This window comes from Aulonocara stuartgranti, assembly GCF_965226115.1.
Source record: "Aulonocara stuartgranti genome assembly, chromosome: 12".
Lineage (NCBI taxonomy): Eukaryota > Metazoa > Chordata > Actinopteri > Cichliformes > Cichlidae > Aulonocara > Aulonocara stuartgranti.
The window spans coordinates 20,960,965-20,984,399 of NC_138948.1; the positions used below are offsets into that span (position 1 = coordinate 20,960,965).

Consider the following 23,435-nt stretch of genomic DNA (forward strand, 5'->3'; position numbering starts at 1 on the left):
TTCAAAACACAAAAAACATTCAGAATTTTGCTGGAAAAATAACATTTAATAAAAAAATTTAATTGGTTAAATAAAAATGTGAATCTGAGACTGGATTAAATCTGCTCCTTTAATGGCTGCCTTAATGATACATATCATCACAAAGAAAAAAAAAAGAGTTAATTCCATCGTATTTACAACTTCAAACTGATACAAACAGGGAATGATATTTTTTTAACATCACATTCATTTTTATAATTTAAAAGCACCAGAAATCAAGAGACACCAACTGAAAAACATCTATTTCTATTAACATTTCTGACATGTAAATGATAGTAGTTCAGTGGCACAGCAGTATTAAACTTACCCTCATTGTGTCTCACACACACTTTCCTCTCTGCCCTGCCATCCTCAGCCAGAACAGTGCTCAGGTGCCCCCCTGAAACCTCTGAGCCAGACTCGTTTAATGACGACGAACACCAGTGTCAAAACATCTTGCACTCTCCAGTTCTCCCTTTGTCGCTCTCCCTCGCTGTCTCCGTCTGTCTCCGTCTTCACATCTTGACGTCTTGCCTGCACTCTGGCTCTCCGAGCTGGTGCAGCGTGGGGTTTATACATTGGCGGGGAGGCATGCCTCGGTGACAGCTCTGCTCCATCTGTGTATGAGCATGTGTGTGTGTGTGTAGTTGGGGGGTTGGGGTTGTGTGTCTGGTAATATGTGCATGTGTAGGATGAGGTGTCGTCTCCCTCCTATGCGTCACACATGCAGACACACTTGCGCTCACGGAGGGGGTGGCTGTTGTGTAAGAAGTGAAGGCGCCGTGGGAGTCCTGAGTGAATTCTTTCTGGGCTTTCTCGCTTTTACTCTTCGCAGAGTGGGTGTTACGGAAAAGTGGAGTGCTGCGGCAGTGTGTGAGCATATACGGTTGGGCTATACAGTTTGTGTGTGTGTGTGTCAATGAGGGGGTGGAACAAAACAGAACTGAAAACATTGTTATGGATCATACAGACCCTCATCACCCCTTGAGCGAGCTAAGCTTCCTTTTGTGTTTGCACCAGTGTGAAAAATTACAGTGAAGTATGTGTGGGAGTAGGAGTTCCTTTTTCATGGATACTTGACTTGATGCAGGTGCTCGACAGAGTTTAGATCTAATGGCGCCAAAGTCAGACATTATGTGAGAGACAGGGAATAGATGTTACATAAATCTAGAGATACTGTATGCAGTGTACAGATCTAACAGGAGAGCACATAAGAAACATTTCCCTCCCTAAAGTTGTACTTACTAATACACTAGGAGCCAGATTTTCTTGTGTGTGTTTTTTAAGCGGTCCTGAGCAGTTTGCTCACCAGGCTTTCTGAAAGTGTTTCAAAGCTGTTTTCTTTGGACATTTCCAGTCCAGTTCTTATACCTGAGGGTTTTTGAGCAAAGAAAGCCACCTTATCCAAAGAATGAATTGTTGTGTCAATGCATAACAGAAGCAATTTCAAATTGTATCTTTAGGGACTTTGTTACTAGCACCCAGTCACAAAAACACATAATATGTTTCCATATATGTAGCAAAATCTATGACAGATGCCAAAAATCACACAGTTTGGTTAAACGCAAGGCTGTTTAACCAAAACCTTAGAATAACTTGGGATGTTGAGAAGCACCTTTGGGAAACCAGGACAAATGGAGAACAAAAGAAGTAACAGGCCTAAACAAAAAGTATCTACAGAACATGATCTGTGTCTGAAAGTCATGTTCGAAAGAAATATGAAAAGAAAAAAAAGTCCAGGAAAAATCTGACACAGGCCTGACTGTTTACTGAAGCCTCATCAGAAATGGTCTCAGTGGAAGATCAGGAAAGACTGAGTACATGTTGTGTTCATATTAGATAATGTTCAACAAAAAATTCACCGGATTTACAACAACTTCCAATCTATCCATCCTCGTATCTTTATCTGGGCTGCAGAGGGCATAACCCTGAAGTGATAGGGTACATCCTGGACAGGTCACCAGTCTATCACATAGAGACAAACAATCATTTGCAGTCACATTAACACCTTTGGGTAATTTAGAATCATCAGTTACCCTAACCCTAATAACTGCATGACTTTTAACTGTAGAAGAAACCAGAGTACCAGAGAACCCATTGCAAACTTGATCAGATTGTGGATTTGAACGCAGGACCTTCGTGCTCTGAAGCAACAGCGCTAACACCATGCCCTTGAGCTGTCAATCCAGACATAACAAAAGTATGAAAATTAGGCTTGATGCAGAATTTTCTTTATGTTTTTGTCCTTGACAGGTTAAACCACAATAAATAGCAACAGCATTTATGTTGTCATGGTTGTCTGCCTCTTACAACCCCAGTGATTTTCCTGTGGTTTGAAATCTCATGTGATCTTGTGAATTTCGTGAGTGCAGGCAACTAACCACACTTCCTAGATTGTATCATGTCATCTGAACAAGAACAAATTAAGTTGCAGATCCAACATGATTTGATTGCGTTCACCATAAAAACTTGACAAAATTTTGTTCAAATGACAAGTGAACTCGTAAATGTAACCACCCAATTTCCTTTTTTTGAGTGTATGACAAGTTACACAAGAACTGGACTGAAAATCAGTGGCAACAGATCTTGTGCAGTGATGAATCTAAATTTTAAAATTTTGATTCAAATTATCTTCAGTATGCATGGAGGAAGTCAGGAGATGTACAACAGTGAGTGTCTACAATCATCTGTAAAACATGGTGGAAGCTCTGCCATTAGGCTGCGTTTCAGCCAGTGATGTTGGAGAACTTGATGAAATTCATTGGAATGACAAAGGATTTGAATCTTTTACATAATACGATACCCTTTTTAATGTGGAAAAACACTGCAAATGCATTAAAAACTTAGCTGACAGCAAAAAACCCAAACAAACAGTGGAACACTATCAGATTGGCCTCCCCAGTGCCCAGACCTCAACATTACTGAAGCAGTGTGGGATCATCTGAGAACAGAGAATTAAACAAAAGACAGCCAGCATGCAAAGAAGAGCTTTGAATATCTTTCCCAAAATCTGCAGAAATATTCCTGAAGACTACTTAATGAAATGTCCCAACAGTTTGCCTGAGAGAGTTCAGGCTATGTGTTTCATAACAAATATTGACTTTCAGGCTTTTTAGAATTGTACAAACTCTGCACCTATTTTCTATTTTGTTTGCTTGTATAATATACTGTTTGTACATATTTAAACAGTATATTATTCCCCATTTATTATATATATGTAATATATAATAAGATATATACTATACAACTCTGAACCTATGAATGAAAAGGACAAAAATAATTTTTTTGTAGGTGCATTAAAATCAGTCACATCACTTCGTCATCTACTCTGTGAGTAGCTGGACCAGATTAGGCTCCAGCCAGTCTAAAGGATATAATCTCAGATTATAGCTCATCTGTCAGACAGCTGCTTTCACAACTACTGCCCGTGAAGTGCTGACCTCCAGCCTGAGTGCCCACTGCAGTCGTTGTTCCCTGTTATCTCATGTTCGTGTATTTAGGAATATTCTTTCTAAAAGGTATTATTTATATTTTATACTGTGACATACAGTTTCATGGTCACGTGAACACAAAACAAATCATACTGACCATTTTCATTAGTTAAATTATATCCCTCTGTTGTGTTAACAGTAACAAGTTTACCAGATTAGCTGGTAAGATTACAGTTAATAGCAGTTTTATAGAATAACTCAAATTATTTGGGAAAATTACCATGCACATGCATTCCTTTACACCCAATCATGTTTCTATCAATTCAGAGCACTGAGTTACATTTCTGGGGATTTATTCTAACCCTAACCAGAGCTACTACATTCCTAATCCTAATCTTAATCTTAACCCTTAGTCGGACTTTAAACCAAATCTTCAGGCTAAAATCTGTGGGCCTGCTCTTTGCCCCGAAAGGGTCCTTAAAATGTGAATATTTGTCGCTCTCCTCCAACTTTCAGGAAAATTGGCCTGGATGTTTTTGTGTAATCTTGTCTACACACAAACAGACAAATAAAAAAACGTAACCTTCTTGGTAAACTGAAGTAATCGTGCTCAGCTCAGTGAAGCCCAATAAAAGTACGGATTACAATGAGAGATGCAAACCTTATTAGATGTACAATGAAATGATCTAACAAAATAGAAAATGATAACTATGAAGTATTTTTTAATAATAATCTGCATTATTGTTCGATGGATTGATGGATTTTCACCATGCATTATCATGGAAACACGAGCACTTATCGTCTAATGTCACTGTTGGTGAACTGACAGCATGCGTTTCCCTGTGTTCTGCAGCCCGGCCATGACAAAACACTGGGAAGCTGAGCTGGAGGCACTAAAGGGGAACAATGCCAAGCTAACGGCAGCTCTGCTGGAGTCCACTGCCAACGTCAAACAGTGGAAACAGCAACTGGCCGCCTACCAGGAAGAGGCAGAGAGACTACACAAGCGGGTGAGCGAGGAATGGGGGGGCCACAGGGATGCTTGTTTGTTTTCATGTGTGATTAAATCATTTCAATTTAAAAAGGGGTGATCATTTGGTGGGGGTGCTCTGAAGTTGGAATGAGAGGGAAAAAGAATAAAAGAGAGTTGAGTGTAAGCATGCGGGAGAGTAAAGGGAAGAGGTCGTCTGGGAATGAGACAGAGAGCCTGTTTCTGTTACACCGGTTCCTCTCTGGATCTGAATAATGATGTCCACAATTTATTCTTGCAGGTGACTGAACTTGAATGCCAGAGCAACCAAACCCCAGTGATTAAATCCCAGAAGACCGAGCTCAACCAAACCATAGAAGAACTAGAGACTGCACTAAGGGATAAAGAAGAGGTGTGTGTCTGTGTGATTTTTCCCTAAAATGAAAAGGCTCATGCACGTTAAATTTAATTTACACAGCACTTTAATTTTTTTCTTACACCCCCAGGAAATGGAAAAGTTGAAAGAAGAACTGGAAAACATGAATGACCTGATGGAGCAGAAAGACACACTCACCCAGAAACTCGAGGTGAGTCAAAAGAGTGGGACGGTCTCTATCTTCTATCCTCCAAAAAATCGCCCCACCTTAATGAACTAACATGCCAACATCATCTCACTGTGCGCAGGAGACGGAGCTGCGCAGCCGCGTGCTCGAGGAGCAGCTGGCGGGTGCCGAGCAGAGGCTGGAAGAGAACCAGGAGGAGCAGGAGAACTTTAGGAAGAGCCTGCGGACGCTGCTGGAGCTGCTGGACGGCAAGATCTTTGAGCTGACGGAGCTCAGAGACACCTTGGCTCGGCTCATAGAGGAGGCCAGCTAGAAGACAAAGTTACCTAAACTTCACAGACAGAGCCATATGACAACTTACTCTGACACCTACCCACTATGCCCCCTTTTCCCCTTCACAACCCACACAGATTAAAATGAGACACTGCCCACATTCATATTTCAGTCAAAAAGGGCAGCTGTTCCCCTGTTTTTTTTTTTTACCTTGCAGGCATCCAGTTCCTACCAACCGCAGGCGCTCCTGTGGCTCGCGACGATGCAGGGTCTACCTCAGCTTGCCTTCTGATGGGCTGGTGTAGGCATAACATCGGCTGAACTGGTAGTTCCTGCCCCCCCCAACCTACCCCCTCACACACACACACACACACACACACACACACACACACACACACACACACACACACACACACACACCCTTTCGCAAAGAGTTAACTTGAGAACTGTGCCTCAGTGCCATCTACTGTTTGACTGGGAGAGCTGCACCACAGCTTGCAGCATCACACCACACCGTCACCCCCCCTCCCCCCGCTTCCACTCTAAACTGCACCCCCACCCCCACCCCGCTCCCCCGGAGGGGAGCGTTGAAAGTCATGTGGAAATAATTGCTGTTAAGACTCAGAGAACTGCGCCAAAGCTGCCAAATCCCCCCGAAAATATTGTCCTCTAACTAGCAGATGCTTTGATCCAAAGTGACTTACTGTACAGACGAGAACTGAACGGAGAAGCCCCATGTTTGAGCTCGGGCTGCCAGAAGAGAATTAAAGGATGACTCTCAATACAACAAATCAGTCAGTGTTACCTATTTGTCTGGAGTAACATCACAGCTACCCCCTCCCCACACCCAAAATCCCAACCTGGGAAAAATATAGTTCGGTTTACTTCTGTATGTCCGCAGCCAGTTTAAATTCCTATACGATAGACGACTACTAAATCTTCCAGAGGCGTTGTTCATGCCACACAGAAAGTTTCGGGTGTGTGTGCCCACGTTATATTCAACATGAAAGATTTCTGCATCCGGACTGCTTCCACCATCACAGACCTGTCTTCCTGCCAAACTCAGTGTGGTGTGTTTTTCTGAACAAGGCCTGACATAATGTGTGCCTTCAAGCACATATGAGTGGAGAAGTGTTTGTATATAATATGTGTGTGTGTGTGTGTGTGTGTGTGTGCGTGTGTGTGTGCGTGTGTGCAGCGAAACATTGTGGACAATGAGGCCGCCGACACTTAACACACACACACACACTCTCACACTGAGCAATACCAGACAGGCTCTTTTCGACACCTTCTATCCGACTCTATCAGGTACTTTACTCAGTGGACTCATGCAGATATAGGTCAAATGCAACTAAGCTGGTCTCCCCCTGTCCAACAGAAAGTGTACTACTTTTGACCGTAAAACTGTGTGGCAGCCCTGTCTGGTCGAAGTAGTGCATCGTGAAGGGCTTCTAGAGTGTCATCTTGGTGTTCGTAAAATCTCCACCCTCGGTGAAACTGGCCGCAGGTTTTCACTCCTCACTGGTGAATACAGAACTGCACTCAGTTTCTATTCTTTTTTTACACAGAATATAACACTGATGATATAATTATAGAAATGTACAAGACAACTTTCTACTCATGACTGCGTTTAAATGAATGGCTGGAAGACTCAAAATGCAGTAACGCCTTGGGGTGGCTTTTTGTTGTGTATTAACCTATGAGTGTTCAGCCTGTAGGTTGAAAACAGCAACAACAAAAACTCTTCTGTGCATTTTAAATCTGTTAAAAAACACAGTTTTACACATTCTGTACCCAAATATAGACTTACTGTATACAGCAGCATTTATGCAGGTAAAATCTAAAGCTGTACCTTAAACTCGCTTCCTTAAAATTGACTCCATTTCTAAAGTGCACCTTGTTTGCGCTTTATTTCACTGTTATAACTCCCTCTATGTATTAGATTTGTATTAAGTAATACCACAGCAGCTTTCTGCAGGTTAATACACTGGAATAAGTCTCATGTAAAGGGAAATGTTACTTTTTTTTTCTGGTTTAACGTTGATGGTTGAGTGACAGAGATGGAATACCTTAATATTAATGCTATTGTTAATGAATGCCTTTGTACAGTAGTGGATAAGAAGCTTTTCATTCTCCTGTTTTGTAACTTATGGTATTTAAATGTAGGTATTATTATTGTATTTAGAGGTATGAGAAGACTGGCAATATTTTTGACTATTTAAAGTAATTTTGAACTCATGATATTAAAGAGGTACCTCAGGCCAACGATGTTCATAGACTGGTGAGACTTGTGAGTTCGCAGCTGAAGGGATTTATCACATGCCGGTGACAAACGATCAGGAGACATACTTGTTGGTGCTTCAGCCAAACTACACCCTCTGTTGAATTCAAAGTCAAAGAAACACACCTCTGTGAACTAAGAAATGCTATGTTTTTTATTCAAATACAGTGACCGCGGCGTTCAGTGTGTGCAAAGTGTTTGGGCTCTGTTTTTTTAAAATCGAAAATATTCATTAGACAATCTCAGAATTTGCTTCACAAGGTTTTATTCAAATGCAAGGGCAAAATTGTAAATTAAAAAACAAAACAAAACATCAGAATAAATGAGAATGCTAGGAAAAGGCAAACAGGTATTCTTGGAACAGTTTGTTTAGTAAGTCCACTGTTTTAGACAAGCAATCTAAACTCATTGTCACCAATGAAGAGGCTTCATTCCTTTTCTCATATTTCATTATTTTGATATTGCACTTCTCAAGTGACTGACAGGTATTCAGACAAAGGATCATATAATCAGCCTGTCGATTACAGGTCTTTATAGGAAGCAAATGCATCAGAAAAAAAAGATTTGGCTGGAAACACGTTGGAAATAAAAACAGGACACAAACTAAGAAATGAAGTGCAAAAATACAGCTGTGTCGAGGTTATTTATAGATAAAGGTAAGTGCACATGACAGTCAGGTCAGTCAGGTAAGAAACAGCCGGTTCACAGGTGTGAGCCCGCTTTCCCAAAGGTTTTAAACACACTGCTGACCACAGATAAGAAGAGCAACATAACTTTTAGCACTAACATTGGAGAAACTTTGTCCTGGTCAGTTATAGTGAAGTCGTGTAAGGTCTGAGTTAGTCTTAGACTAAAGTCGGGTCAGTGTCTGTTTCATGCTACATGATGAGGGTACCATGGAAGACTGTTGTGCCTCAGACTGGCTCTGCCAGGAAAAAAAAGAAACCATCTTAAGCACCGAGCTACTTTCAAGCTATGACATATACACCCGTGCCTGTTCTTTCTGCCTTGTGATTAATCTGTGAATGGCTCCCAACACAAGCTTAAGAGAAAAAGCACACTACTTTTTATAATTATTATTCATTTATTTATTGCATTAAAGCTGTTTAAGACAGTGCATGCTGAAGCTCTTCCAAGCTCAGAGCCACGTCTTTGTGCTATGTTTATGCAGATTCTTGTACTGTCTGTCCAAAAATTCAGGACTGAGTTTATTCAGTGCTTTTAAACTTACTTAGCTTCTAAATATATATTTTCCCCCAGTGGTTAAAGCATAATAATTGTTCCTGTACAGATAAAGTGATTTAGAATTTGTACTATGTATCATCAAAGTGCTCACACCATTTTCTGTCACTGAAACGATTTTGCACATGTTGGCTGTGAATTTAGAGTGTGAGTCCATGTGTGCATATCTTCACTTCCAGCACTGTGAGTAACAGGCCTCCTACTGTGTTCTCCTGCCCACCGAGTGCAGGGAAAGAAATTTGGAAAAATGCAATAAAGGGGAGGAGAGAAAGTGGAGAAGATGGCAGGAGAAACTGCATCAATCACAACCGACTGCTCCACGGCCCACATTGACTCCCCACAGCGCAGAGAGAATCTAGCCTCCTACGTACCATCCATCACTCAAACAAGCATGACCAGTTTCACTCCTCCACCGTGACTATCCCTTATATGAAGTTTGGGAATCACCAACTGAATCTACCCACGAGCACCACTGACACTAACCTTGACCTCCACCTCACCAAACAAACTTCAGTGACCCCTCGTCCAATCCTCTCTAACCGTAGGTGTCCAGCTTCAGATTAGAGATGCTGTTAGATGTGACAAATAATGATAAACCTTACTGCACCCTCTATTTCTTCCACCCGCCCAGCCATATGCTGCGGTCGAACAGATGGGTCGATACATATTTGCTCACTCAGAGAGGCTGTGAGAGTCGGGGGTGGTGAGGGCCAGAAGAGGACAAGAGAAAGGGGGAGGGGCGCAAATCTGGTGCCACAGAGGCAAGGATTTAAAGATGAGCACTGGTCCTTTTATTGTCAGACACGCCCATGCCCACGTGATGGGAATGGGCCAAAACCAGATAGGCAGCATAGTGAGGGGGCAGCTTGATGAAAAATATCAGATGCTGTAATGATTTACAATCTGGACACTAAATCCAGTGATCCCAGTTTGAACTTGTAAACTATTCATCGCTCAGTCTCCCAAAAACTTCAAATTACCAGCAACGCACATCTTTTATGCTGTAGGGTGAGTGAAGAGGTCACACAGCTCATCAGCACTTTCCATATACAGTTTCACAAATAAGTGTCAGTGCAGTATGTCAGCGAGACAGTACATTTGATATAAATAAAAAAGTAAACATGGAATCAGTACAGTCTGATGATGGGAACAAAACCACAGTGACATACAGTAGTAGTAAAAACATAATCGCTAACCATCGTGAGGATGTAGTGTGAAAAAGAAACTGAAAACAGATTGACCATAGACCTTTGGAGCGTTTGGTGAGTTGGTGATAATTGTTGTGACTCTCTGGCGTAGTCACTGGGTACATGTGTGGCTGAGATGTGTGTGCTTGAATGCGTGATTGACTGTTTGTGTGTGTGTGTGTGTTTACAGTACAGTACAGTGTGTGCAGTGCCAGAGGCTGAAGTCATCTGTGTTACGGGTGCAGCCCTGAACCCTAGCTTTCCCAGTCGTGGGCGGCCAAACCATCGTCGTCCGAGTCGGACTCTGGTGAGGCCTCCTTGATGCGGCGCAGCGCCTCGTGGATGCTCCTAGTCAGGGGGTCGGTGGAAGGCGGGAACTCTCCCTGGTCCTTTCTCTCTCTGCAGGGAACGCGACGAAGTTTGACCCCCTTACGAATTTGGGCCAGGATGCTGTTTGGGTCATCGTCACCCTTGGCAGGAAGCAGGGAACGCTGGTCGACCTTCCTCAGATGGAAGCTGCCTCTCTTCAGGGAGGCGAGCACCTCGTCCATGGGGGAGCTTACTGCATGTGAGCAGGGGAGAAAAACACAGACTATGATTGGCTGCTGTAATTAGCTAATGTGAATACTCAAATTATTTTGCTTATTAACAGTCCTGGTACCTTTTCTGTTGTGGATGTCAAACTCTGGGGTCTTCCTCAGCTTTTTGCGGGCGCTCACCAGTTGGCTGCTGTCAAAGAAGCGAGGGATAAACGGGCCAAGCGGGGAGAGAGCGAGCTCTTCTGATACACTCTTCCCCCCAGCCTTCTGCCCCCGCAGCCCCGGGCTCCCAGAGGGCGACAGCTCCTCCCTTGTTGGTGGCGGGGGTGGAGGGGGTGGTGGAGGAGGAGGGGAGATAGGGGATGCTAGCAATGAGGACAAGGAGCAAGGAGAGCAGGAGGAGTCTGCAGGACTGGGCACAGGCAGCGGCGGAAGCGACGCCGTATACGCCGTCGTGGGCTGAGTGGTGAGCGTGGAGCTGGGGCTGGGGTCCGTCTGCACGCTGGTACTTAGACACAACGGCTGGCCCTGCTTCTGCACACAAACAGAGTCCGCGCACTCCTCCCTCTCACTCAAGCTACTCATTTCCACGCTTCTTCGCTCTCTTCTTGTGCTGTGAGCCGTGCGTAGCCGAGTGGACTTCAGAATCACCTGACCTGGGTACCGCTAGAAAAAGACACAAAGGTGTAGGTGAGCAAAAGATAATTACATATACTGAGACACCTCCAGTGAACAGGAGGGCACATACCTGTTTGAAAGTGCGTAATCTGTCCAGTGTTCTCTGCCTCTCCTGGCTTACTCTGCTCCTCTTCCTTTTCTCATCTTCCTCTTCTTCATTTTTCAGCTGGTAATTCATGAGTTTAGAAGAGGAGAGAGATGATGGAGATGCTTTAGCAGCAAAAAGTCCCATCATTAAAAAAAACCTAAAACAACTTCTACCTGGGATGTGGGGTCCTTTTGGAGGATTTGGCGTCTCTGCTGTTTCTGAGTGTGGTTGGAGACACAGATTTCCTATCGATACACACACCATAACCAATTTAAACAATCAATAAAAACTCACAGTCATGAACATACCATAATTATATATATGTATACACATATTTGCTTGGAGACATGTGTCTTTATAACTTGTTGTAGAGAAAATCCAAATATCTAGCACAGAAGAGCTGAACAGGATTGCAACCACAGTATTAGCAGTCACTTCTTCATTTTGAATAGGCTTCATGATCCAGGCTACACTTCAGGAATGAAAATAAAAGCTAGTAAAGCACACACACCCTCTTGTTCCTTAGATAGGAGCGTTTGGCAGTGATGCGCCCCCTCCTTGCCTCCAGCTGTCGAGCGCTGACCTGAAGTCTGCGCAGCTCTTCTCTCTCTGCAGTATTGTCCTCTGTTATATCATCCGCACTTTCAAAGGTGTCATAGTACACCACTTCATCCTGACGCTCTGAAAGCACACATACACATAAATATAAACCATTAATGTACAACCAGAATTCAGAAAGTCTTACAGCAGTTAATATAGCAGAAATTCTACTTCAGGACTCTCTTTAAAACAGGATAATTAAGATCTTGCAAACAAAAAGTAGCTGCAGTAGAACCTGTCATCTGTCTACGGATGCTATCTAACTGAGCAGTGAGGAGCAGCTCTTCACACTGTAGTATCTCAGCCTGGATGTCATAGAGCTGAAGCTGGAGCTCATAGTACTTGGTCTCCATGTGGTCTAAGAGGGCCATCGCGTCCTCACTGCTACACAGACTCTGCATCTGGAAGGAATGAATGTAAAAAATAGAAAACGGTCACAAAACAAAGCATGCTTAGTAAGCGTGCCTGGCAGTTTCATTTGGTCGTGAGCGTGTTACCACACCTCTTCTCGAAGTGTGTGTTTCCTCTGCTCTAGACAGATCTCCCTGGCTCTCTGGAGCTGGAGGGTTTCCTTTGCAACTGAGTAGCGCAGCCTCTCCATGCGCTCCACCGCCGCCGTCCACGAAGACTTACCAAACTTACGCTGATCCAACTTCATACGCTCGTATACACCTATGGACAACAAAACACATTGCACAGGTGGATGAGTGAAACGTGAGAGTGACTCATTCAGTCTCATCCTCTGGTACAGTGTGTGGGCACGTCACCGCAATTTCTTTTCCCTCTATGTGATGACTAAAGTCTAACATAAAAGGAAGGCTCCTTACAATAACACAGAGGGAGACATCTATTGGCCACATTTGGATATTGCATCTACTTTCTTTACAGTCGTCTCTTCAAGCAATTAACTTACTTGATTTTTCATCTGATGAATTTGAGATAATAAAAGAATGAGTCAGCTGTGAAGGAAAACATGAGAAAAGAGGGACACATTGTGGAGTGACCCTGCACTGACAGAAGCTGCTGGCAGAGCTGGTTGATCAATAGGTCGTCCTTGTTTTCTCCTGTTTCTGTTAAAGCACAGCTGTCTGCAGTGTCTCATTAATACCACATCGCATTAGCCCTGGGATCAAAACCACACACAGGTCAATAACACGCCAATGTCTCTACTATGTGTGTGCGTGTTCTCTGTTTGATTATTCAAAGTCATCCTTCTGCTGCTTTATCGACTTGACGTGTCAGTGATGGCAGACCGTACCTTTCTGGGCTCTGGCAGTGATTTCAAAGTATTTTACAGTAAACTCTTGGATGTTGAGGACGGCCTCCTGAGCCTTCTTCTGCCAGTCAGAGTCTTCCTTTTTTAGACCTTCAATGCGCCTCGGGCCCAAGTAGTCATTCTCCATGGAAATCTAACGAGAGGATATGCACACATTTTTTTCAGCAAGATTAAAAAGCGACATTTAATATTTTTCTGTGATGAATAAAATCTAAAGAAAAGTAAGTTTGTTTCGTTTTTTAATAAATCTTATTAACACTTCTCAAAATAACCCTTTGGATACAGTATATAGTGTGCTGATAATAAAAAATGAATAATCATTGAATAAGAATAATAGAAAAAGATTAGGAAGCAGCTGCTGTGTACACAGTGGAGCCAAATCTCAATGACAAGTTAGCTGCCCATTCATAAAAACATACACCTTTAAGATAGCACTGCTTCTTTTCCATTTGAGATCCAGAGTGGTGGTGGTCTAAACTCCAAATATCACACATTACTAAGCTACTGCCACTTAGTGGTAAGAGCAAGTTACACAAATGGTTCTCCTAAACTTTGGAGTCACTGTGGTATACATAACAGTACAGATAATCTCCCCACACATAAAATCTGTGTGGAACGGTTTTAAAGTTTAAACACACACTCCATTTAAGTGCTTTCACCACAAAAAGCAGGCCTGGAGGGGCAGCCTCACTCCCACACACAGAAGTACTGGCAACTGTCATGAAATTCCATCTTCTCTTTTAGTTTAGTTATTTTTAATTACTGTGTGCACAGTCAAGTAAGCATGTATGCAAGTAGACATCTATAACAAAAAGTAGTGTCAGCCTCACACGATCACTGAGATTACAAAAGCATGTGCGATGATGAAAAACAAATTTAAAAAAAACTTAAATCTTAATTGTTTCCGTTGTTTTATTGGTTATGTTTATGGAAGATAGAATAATGTCAGTTGAGCATGTAAATATTAATATCAACAAATACAGTATGAATTACTGTAATATTGTATTTATCAATATAATAAATACAATATAAAGTTGTTTTTAATAGCTTAACTGAAAAGGCTAAACTTTCATATATTCTGTATTCATTACATGTAAAGTTGATATTTCAGGGGTTTTATGTTTCCATTTTGATGAAGTCAGAAATCCACTATCTAAAATTGTTAGAATACTTCATATAGATTTTTATTAAATTACTATTCACACACTCTAAAAAACTCTAGTTCAGCATACGCAGCCACAATAATGCAGTCCAAATTATGATCAACTTTAAGCCTCAGTTCTGAAGGCTAGATGTTCGCACAACCTCTTTACTCCTGAACCCAAGACAACATCAGATACATCTCACGTAGGTGTAAGAAAACAATAACTGGACCTCTGCTCGCTGGTCCAATGTCCTCTTTTCAGATTAAATCAATTTTGGTTTTTTGATTTCCAATCAAAAAAAATGGCTTGAAATATTTCACTGAAAGTTAATCTTCTAGAATTAAATTACAGGAAGTCTGAACTATTTTACAACATTCACATTTTTTGAGATGCACTAGTGCAAATTTCAGAAACTAATTAAAGCTTGGATCAGTTCAGCATCACACCATTTGTCATTTAATTATCAAACTGCAGCATCATGGTTTAGAGAGTTAGACACCAAAAAAGAATAAACAATCCATCACTAATGTGGAAAGCAGGCGAGTCCTTTTTTTGTTTTGTTTTTACACAAAATCAGAATCAGAATCGCGTTTATTAGCCATGTATATGCAGAGACACACACAAGGAATTTGGTTCCGGCAGATGGTGACTGTGAAGCACAACAATGTATATCTCAACAATGTAAGCAACACAATTCACCCCCCCCCACACACACACACACACAAGCGTATGGATATATACAGCTACACATGCATACACATACATACACAAGCTGTGTAAACCAACCATAAACAAACCATCTAAATCTTATATACATAAAATACAGGATAACAGAAATGAAATGAAGTGAAATGAATACCACAGAAATCATAAGACAAACAAGATTACAGAGCTAAACATCAACTGGCTGACCCTTATTAACCTTCCATCTCTATTCAGCAGTGCACCAGTATCATTTGCTACTGCAATTTCCTGAAGGTTTTTTAATAAAAATATTCTTCCATATTGATTTGTGCTACTATATAGCTAAGGTTACAGTATATAAATAAATATTTCACAAGAGGATCTCAAATGCTCTCAATCTATATGTTAACTCGGGTACAAAAAATATGTATAAAAAGTTCTTAATTAAGATTCGTCTTTCCAGTGTTTTTCACTTCACAAAAAATAACCTTTGATCAAGTGTTTTGATATTAAATGCTACTCCATCACAGAGTAGACAGACATCAGTCCTGCCAGTTCTGAATCATCAGTTAACCTAACATGCATGAACATTAGAAGAAGAAAGAGCACTTACTCTTGTCTAACCATTTTGTGAAGATAAAAGAACTTAGTCACTGAAAGTCTTGCTGTGTAGTAGCTGCAGATGCTGTAGGCTATAAATACACCCGGATGTTTGAGTGTAACCCACTCCTACCTCCCCCACTCTGGTAGGAGGTTCCATGGTGTAATGGTTAGCACTCTGGACTCTGAATCCAGCGATCCGAGTTCAAATCTCGGTGGGACCTGCATATTTTGTAACCTCTTTCTCCCCTCTTGTTTTCTGGCAAAGCCTCGATTCTGCTGACATACTGTTGAGCAGACTAAATGCACTACAGAAAAAATCCAGAGAGACAAAAAGGGAGGTTCTGCTCTACTTATCAGAGTAGTATATGTATGCATCTATACCATACCCATACATCCGACCGACTATCAACATAGAGGATTAAAGTTGCTAACCTTCTCTGTCTTTAGTTGAAGGACTGTGATTGACAGCAGCCACACGTGAAGTGGAAAGCTTTACTCAACAATCCATCCTTCCATTCAGACTGGTCCTTTCTGAATAGTAACAACCTCTATTGATTTGTGCTTCTGGACATAAATTTCCACCCTTATTCCTAAGAATTAGTTTCACTAAAATACCTGAATTCACTGAATGTGGTGGAGTGATTATGCTCACAGCAGAGACAACAGTTTGACTCATACACATAAGATTTTTTTCTATTTCATTTGTACTATTATTAATACTAAAAACTATTAATTCAATATACACAATATTTAATATCGATTATTCTTTGTTATTAAGCTGGACTCAATTAGGTTTATACAACAAAAAATACTCAGGGTTAGAAAAAGGTAATTGTTTGAGATAAAATACAGCGATTGTTACTTCTTTCATGGTTCAGATTCCTGGTTGCCAGGGTGACAAATCCCAGCTGAACAGTGTGGACAGCATATTGTACGTGCTGTAGACGTAAAAAATACTTCCTACTGGTTCTGTTTCTTCATTAGGTCCTATAGGTGTACCTGCAGTACACCTATAGGACCCCACACAACATGATTTAGTCATGTCTCTGTGAGAATACGGGAAATTGGAGATCCATTCACTTTGACAGCATTTCACTCACACACCACCATAAGTTTTTCAGGTACTGTGGAAAACTTAGAGGAAGGTTTTGATCCAAGGATGGGAAAGCTGTTTTTTCTTAGTAGATGGATATCAAGTGGCAAAGTTAATATCCATCCAAAAGACACTGAGGTCTTATTATTATTGATGTGCTGCGTGTGAGTCATGGAGCTAAATATATATGTGCCATCAGCACTGCAATGATTGAACAAAGCTTTTCCACCATTTATCCATTCACCAGCATTCATCTTCCCTTTGCAATTAGATCCGTCTCATCCCCCTCCCACTGTGTTGGAGCTTATCAGAAAATACAAGATAATTTGTACCGTAATACCATAATACATCTTCGTCAAACACACACATACACAGTGTTGCAGACAAATGGAGCAGGCTCTATTTTAGGAGACATGAGAATTTCCTGTCAGGTCCGTTGTGTTTTATGATCCGTCCACGTCACTGACTAAATGCAGAAATAATATGTAATTTAAACATAGCAGCTAAAGAAGAGGTCAGAAAAACCCACACAACTCCCATGATCTACAACAACAATTTGTGTCTCATTTTATTTTTATTTCCTCCTGGTTATATGTCACCAGTGTTCTTTTACCCCCTATGTGTAAAATGTTTGTTTGCATGCAAACTATGTAAGCTACTTGGATTGACTGAAAGGGCTTGGTAAAATGCCGAGAGGTCTTGCAAAATTACTGGGTCACTAAAGGATTTAGATCCAAACCTAAGTTCAAACAAATTCCCACGAAATATCAAGAATGCCTCTCTGATTCCAAACAAGGGGAAATTGTTACCTTGATCTGCTGCCTGCGAAGCATGGCTAGTTCCCTCATGTCTCTGAAGGGTTGCAGAAGATACTGGTACAGCTGTGTGGAGGCCTCCAGCAGACCTCCGTAGGCGTGGTCTTCTTCCTCATATAGCTCCAGTAACTCCACCATACTGTCCATGGTCTTGTGCTTCTCCAGCAGCTGCATTTTATACGTGCAAGAAGTTATTTTTCTTAACATCAACAACTTTTAAAACACAGGAAAACAGCGCACATCGAGCAGCTTACAAACATACTGCAAGTAAGGGGTGTTTCCATGATTTTTAAAATAAGGTGGGATTGCACAAGAGCAAGGTGGAGGGGGCGTCACAGGAGACCAGAATATTTCCAGACCAGCCTGGAAATTGTTTTATATTGAATAAATTATAAAGTATTTAGCCCTTTTAATTTAGTTAAAAAGCCTTAAATCTGATTTTGGACCATAGTACAATATATCTTAGCAAACATACTCAAAACGTAAAGATTAAGCAGAGTCACATAAATGATATCCTAATTATTTATTTCATTAACGACTGTATCACTTCAATCTTGCAGTGAGATGTGATATTGAATACTTATACACTGTTGGATAGCTTTATTTGCAATAAAAATGCCTAGAATAAAATATATATTTTTTCAATCTGCAAAATAAAATCTAAAGCTTTAAAATACATGATATGAATGGGATTTGAATCCAAACAGAATAGAAGGGAGTAAAAAGCGAGAAGATTATTAAAACTATGACTAGACTACAAGGATGCTTTGTGTAACTGTAAATAACAGGAGTATATCTGAGCGTAGTCTCTTGCTGCATAGACTATGGCTAAGTGAGCAGAGTCATTGCAGCTGCTGGGAATAAGATCGATACATGCACATTTTTGCCAGACTGAATAATCCTGTAGGCTACCAGCAACACCAAAATAAGCATTAACTCATTCCTCAAATGGAGTGAGAGGATCGATAGGCCAGTGTGTGTGTGCGTGCATGTGTGTACGTGTGAGATGTCTGACAAAATAAACAACTTCTGTTTTTGAATGAGCTATAGAGCGCTGTCACTGCAGTCCAGGGAGCTCAGCCTGTGATAAACAGTTGAATAAGATCAGCAGCTCCTCGAGGATGAATCCTCCGTCGAGCAAATGGAAATCCCAAACTGATAAACACTTACTGAAGCAATCAGAGGGATGGCTCGGCTGTTTAATGTTTTCAGATCAGGAAAAGGGCAGTAAGGCAACACTTCCTCTGTCTGATTTTCTGCCTTTTTTATTCTGACAGCGGGAGTGGTTGTGGGACCGTCTGTGTGAAACGACATGGCTTCTCTCACTCGTGTGCGCTATTCAGTCTCTCTTCGCTGCCAAAAGCAAAGCAGAGAGGAAATGCCTCGGCCAGAATAGTCACATAAGCACATCAGTATAAATGCATGTCGTTTCAACTCTAAGTTAAAAAAGACATGAAATGCATCACGCTGTGACTGCGATCATAAACACAGCATCTTTAAGAGGAGCCTTCTATCCTTTTTCATTGCATTTGCAAAACGAATATAAGTGTATTGTAAGAAATGGTCTCACTAAAATTAGCTTTTAAATAGTCCATGTAGTTCAAAGAAATCCGGGTAACACACCAAGGTTTATCTACCACTTCCACTGTAACGTTATGAAGAAGTAACACTGTTGAAAACACTTCCATTAAAGGCCTCTCTCACCTGTTCCCTCAGGGGCCTTCTCTCACTGTCTGGCTCCACAAGTCAAGGATGCATTAATCTACCACTGCTGATTAGGAGCACAATGCGAGAGCCGATGAGCATCAATACCTATTGCTATTATGAGCTTTTAACCAATCATTAGCTGCTGCTTAAGTGTGCCAGAGGAGCAGGCCCAGAGCATGGTGTCTGGAGGGTGTCTGCACTATTAGTCAGAGTCCCGGTCAAACATTAAATCATTGCAATTTGAAATGAGTGATGTTATTAAAACAAATATTACTCCTTTTACTTCAAAACATCTTTAATTAGCATGTATTAAATAAATGTCAAATTCATTTTCAAGGCCACAAATCAGTCAGACTCATAATTTCAAAATGAGTTAAAGGTCATAAACATATAATGAGGTTATGTGCTCCTCTAGCATGAATTATATTTATAATGTTAACTTTATGGCTTACAAATTCACCTCACAATCAAAAGAAACCAGTTTTGATCCCAGGTTTGTGTGTGGACTGGATTCGCTCAGCTGTATAAGCAGACTGCTGACTCGCTGTGAGTTTAGTACAGCACACTGCAGTGAATTTTTATAAAAAAAAACAACCCTTTGCTCTCTGGTGAGACAGCATTATTGGGTACTCCACCTTATCTCTGGAGAAAAGGAAAAAACTGAAGCACTCTACCTGTCATTGACTGGGTGTCTCTTGTATTGTAGAGGTTACACTGTCTTTTTTTTTTTTTTTTTTACCTCCCGTAACTTCATGTGATCTGTTTTTTTCACACTTCAGTCCCCTTAGAGTTTTAGGTGAGTGAGATGGAGTTTTTCCTTCCCACTGTCGCCAAGTGCTTGCTAATAGGGGGTCGCCTGATTGTTGTGACAATATAAAGCGCCTTTATTTATAGAGTTCTAACTTACAACATTGTTGTTGTGAGTTAGAACTCTATAAATAAAACTGAATTTAACTGAACTTTGTTCTTTCTTTCTAACCTCAGAAACTAGCTTCCTACTCAAAGGGAACGTGATTCTATTTGTCTCCTCTCGTCCTGTGCCGTCTGTCCTGTGACAGTAGTGGAAATGAAATGCCTTTTTGTTTTCATTAATTCTGGGTTTATTATTTTTAGTTATTACGCATCGTAGTGTTTTTTTTTAAATTATCATTTAAAGAAAAATTAAACCTTAAGGCTATACTGGAGGATGCATCAGTACCCCTGGAACTTCTAATTCTTAGCTTTAATGACAAACAAAACACACTAATGCAGTATAATATATGCATAGAATGATAGATATACAAAAATAAATAAAATAAAAACTTCCAATCTTAACTAATCAAGCAAATAAATCTGGTTTCAATAGTTCAGCCATTTCTGTTTAACTCTTTTTTGTGTGTTTTAAGTGTGCCTGCTATAACTGTCTAACCTACATAGAACAGATTTATTATAGCAAAATGGAAATGACCAAATTAGCCTCTCTGAAGTGTTTGTCTCATAAGTTTTCTTGCTGTATTCATGATTATTCAAAGCAAACCCGGAGTTAGTGTCCTGTACAGTGACTATTATTCTAGCAGTTCTACATCCACTTTGGGAGTTTTTGTGCCTTCAGCATCCTGGTAGAAGAAAGAGCTCCAGCTTGCATACTGGACTTTTTTTTGAAGTCTTACTGTAGGTGAATCTCATGTAATATTAGGTTGGGGGTTTTTTTTCTGAGTTTGTGTGTTTTTGTGTTGTTAAATTTTGTACATGAATAAAATAAATGCCCTGTGCAATGAATCGGGTCTGGTAAGTGCAGCGCATCTTAATTTTCCAGATGTGCGGACACACTTGTGTCACAGACAAGCTGTGGGAGGATCTCAAAACTCACCTCCTGCAGATGTTTATTTGCTCGGCTGAGCGCCTCTTCGTACCCGGACTGCCTCAGTTCGCTCAGGCTTTCGTAGTACTCATCCGGGTCGTCATTTTCCGTGAAGAGAACCTGGGAAAGTATCTTCCAACCGCAGGTGTCGAGCGCGTGACCCAAGTACACCTGTAAATTGAAGCACAGCTCGTCCATTTCTGTTTCGGATACTTCCGCCGGGCCGAACAACACCGTCCACATCCCGGCCGGCTCCTCTGGAAACACCGGCAGGCATGGCTCCAGGACGGAGTTTATCGAGCACAGCTGCTGGTGGATTGCCCGAAGGTCCTGAAAGGAGAAGAGTCCGGCCCAGCTGCAGTCCTCCCTGCTCAGACTGTCCAGCTCCTCCAGGTCCAGGCAGTCCAGTGATAGAGACAGCTGGTCCTCTCTGAGTGATTGTAACGCGTCGGTGTCGGGGCTAACCCGCGAAGCAACGGGTTTAGTCGCAGTCTGAATTTTGACAGGACTATGTTTTGACAGGGACTTGGTTTTAGGGCTGCATGCTTTAGCCTCACTGGCTCCTTTACTAGACGCTATATCCCTGACGGGACTTTCGAGCCATTTTGTTTTGTCCCCCTCCAGACCAGTCACCTCCACAGGAGGGTCCCTACCAAAGCTTCTCCTCTGCACCGTCCTGTTATGACACGTAATGGCAAATTTGCCCTCCACCTCATTCCAAGCGACGATGAAAACAAATTTATGCTTCTCCTTCTCCTCAAACGCATTCGGGCGAACGGCTACCCACCCCGACTCCAAATTATCCTCCATTGTAAAGGACATCTCTGCCAAGTGATGAAACGGGAATATGCTGCGGTGGCACTGTCTGGGAGTGGGGCGTGAAACGGAGAGCCTCACAGCGCTGTAACGTCGTTTACCAAACCGTTTGCTCTCCGAGGAGATTTCGCCTGGGGGGCTATCCTCCTTCGCTCGAGTGGATGAATTTGAAGCAGTGCGGTTTCATGTCCCATCTCTGGCCCACCTGCTTTCAACTTGGACGTCTATCGCATCATCGAGCAGCCGTTACCTCTGCCATTAGCTTTCCCGGCCGTTAAAGACTCGGCTCTGACACATAACAGGCGCCCGAGTGTTTACCAGTCCAACGGTCGATCCGCCTGTCAGCTGGGTTCTGTTATTCTCTCGGCTCCAGAGCCCCTTTCTAATCATGAAGCACGACACCAAAGCAGACATCGTTCAGATACGCCACGCCGAGAGCACACATGAGCGTTACACGGGGCTCTCTCCGGTCTGTGTGAAAGGGTAGCATCGTCTCCAAACTCACATTACCATGTTGTCTTCAGTGTTCGCCCAGCAGGACCACAGACGCAAAATATGATGCCTTCAGGTGCACTGAGATATATCGGAACTATATTGATAAACTCGGAGACACGGGGAAATAGGCAAAACTGAGTGCTGAAAGCTACACTGCGGTCTATTTATGAAACATTGGAGACTTTATGTAAATAGAAAGAGTGGTTTGCATTAACGTTTGTAATCCCATGGAAAGCTGCTTTAGCAGCAGTTACTTACCATGTTACTACTGACTGCTATACTAATGCAAGCCAGCTTTGAGGACACTGAGTCTGCATTGCTGTATCCCAAAAAGCACATGAACGCAACATTAGAGATTCCGCTTGAGTAGGGCACGTAACTGTGGTAGCTTAGAAAATAAAAACAATGCAGCTTTTTTCCGAAATGAATTAAATAATAGTTAGATGCACAGAATAATAACTTTTTAAAATATTTCACCAATTAAATTGACAGCTCATTTTCTGAAGTAACTGAATGACCCCATTTCTAGAAGGCCCCTGAAATCATCTAATATAAAACAGTTCATTCCCTCTTTCTTTTTAGAGGAAGGGCAGGAAGCCGAGTGAACCAACTTTATTTTCAGGTCACAGGGGATCAGTGGGATGACTCATACAGACAGCCATTCACACCTACAGCCAAGTCAGAGTAGCCACTTATTAGTTTAACCCGCTTGTCTTTGGACTGTGGGAGGATTTAGTTGCCATCATAATGATGATGTAGTCCAAAACCACTAACCTTGAAGTAATAAAGTAGTTGAAAAAAACTGAAGAAAAGAATGTGTCTCATCTTACATAGTTAAGTTCAGAGGAGGGAACTGGTATTGAGTTACACAGCTCCTGTTGTTTACACGTTGGCTGGCCTGTTACAGAAGACAGGGATGGAAAATAGCATTCCCCATTAATGGTCACAGCCTTGAGATAGATAAAAGTGAGTCCCTCAGCAGGGTCTGTTTCTCCTAATGATGCAAAGAAAAAAAAATCCTTAATGGGTTCCAACGAAGACTGCCTCCCACCACAACAACCTATAGAGCACTATGTTTGCATTATTAAACA

General features: G+C 41.6%; 2 protein-coding genes across 3 annotated transcripts in view; one reads left to right on the forward strand and one right to left on the reverse strand.

Annotated features, from left to right (window-relative positions):
- Window positions 1-7,733, forward strand: part of homer1b (homer scaffold protein 1b) — a 25,296-nt gene extending 17,563 nt beyond the window's left edge. For both annotated transcript variants that reach the window (XM_082556146.1, XM_082556145.1), the window contains 4 exons: window positions 4,303-4,459; window positions 4,721-4,831; window positions 4,926-5,006; window positions 5,104-7,733. In XM_082556146.1, the coding sequence (XP_082412272.1) occupies window positions 4,303-4,459; window positions 4,721-4,831; window positions 4,926-5,006; window positions 5,104-5,295 (541 nt within the window). In that variant the 3' untranslated portion in view covers window positions 5,296-7,733. The remainder of the gene's footprint in view (window positions 1-4,302; window positions 4,460-4,720; window positions 4,832-4,925; window positions 5,007-5,103) is intronic.
- Window positions 5,584-22,383, reverse strand: LOC309719774 (junction-mediating and -regulatory protein-like). The gene is made up of 10 exons (XM_082556143.1): window positions 21,043-22,383; window positions 17,481-17,654; window positions 13,129-13,279; window positions 12,373-12,542; window positions 12,106-12,271; window positions 11,782-11,951; window positions 11,444-11,515; window positions 11,253-11,348; window positions 10,627-11,170; window positions 5,584-10,527 (listed from the first exon to the last, which is right to left on the reverse strand). The coding sequence occupies exons 1-10, from the start codon at window positions 21,853-21,855 to the stop codon at window positions 10,220-10,222; spliced, it is 2,664 nt and encodes an 887-aa protein (XP_082412269.1). The 5' UTR covers window positions 21,856-22,383; the 3' UTR covers window positions 5,584-10,219.
- Window positions 22,384-23,435: the final 1,052 nt, after the last annotated feature.

Coding starts and splice junctions, on each gene's coding strand:
- LOC309719774 (XM_082556143.1), bottom strand. CDS start 21,855: ATGTCCTTTACAATGGAGGATAATTTGGAGTCGGGGTGGGTAGCCGTT. Junction 12,272..12,372: donor AACACACACTTCGAGAAGAG/GTGTGGTAACAC, acceptor CATTCCTTCCAG/ATGCAGAGTCTGTGTAGCAG. Junction 11,516..11,781: donor CCTATCTAAGGAACAAGAGG/GTGTGTGTGCTT, acceptor GTGTATCGATAG/GAAATCTGTGTCTCCAACCA.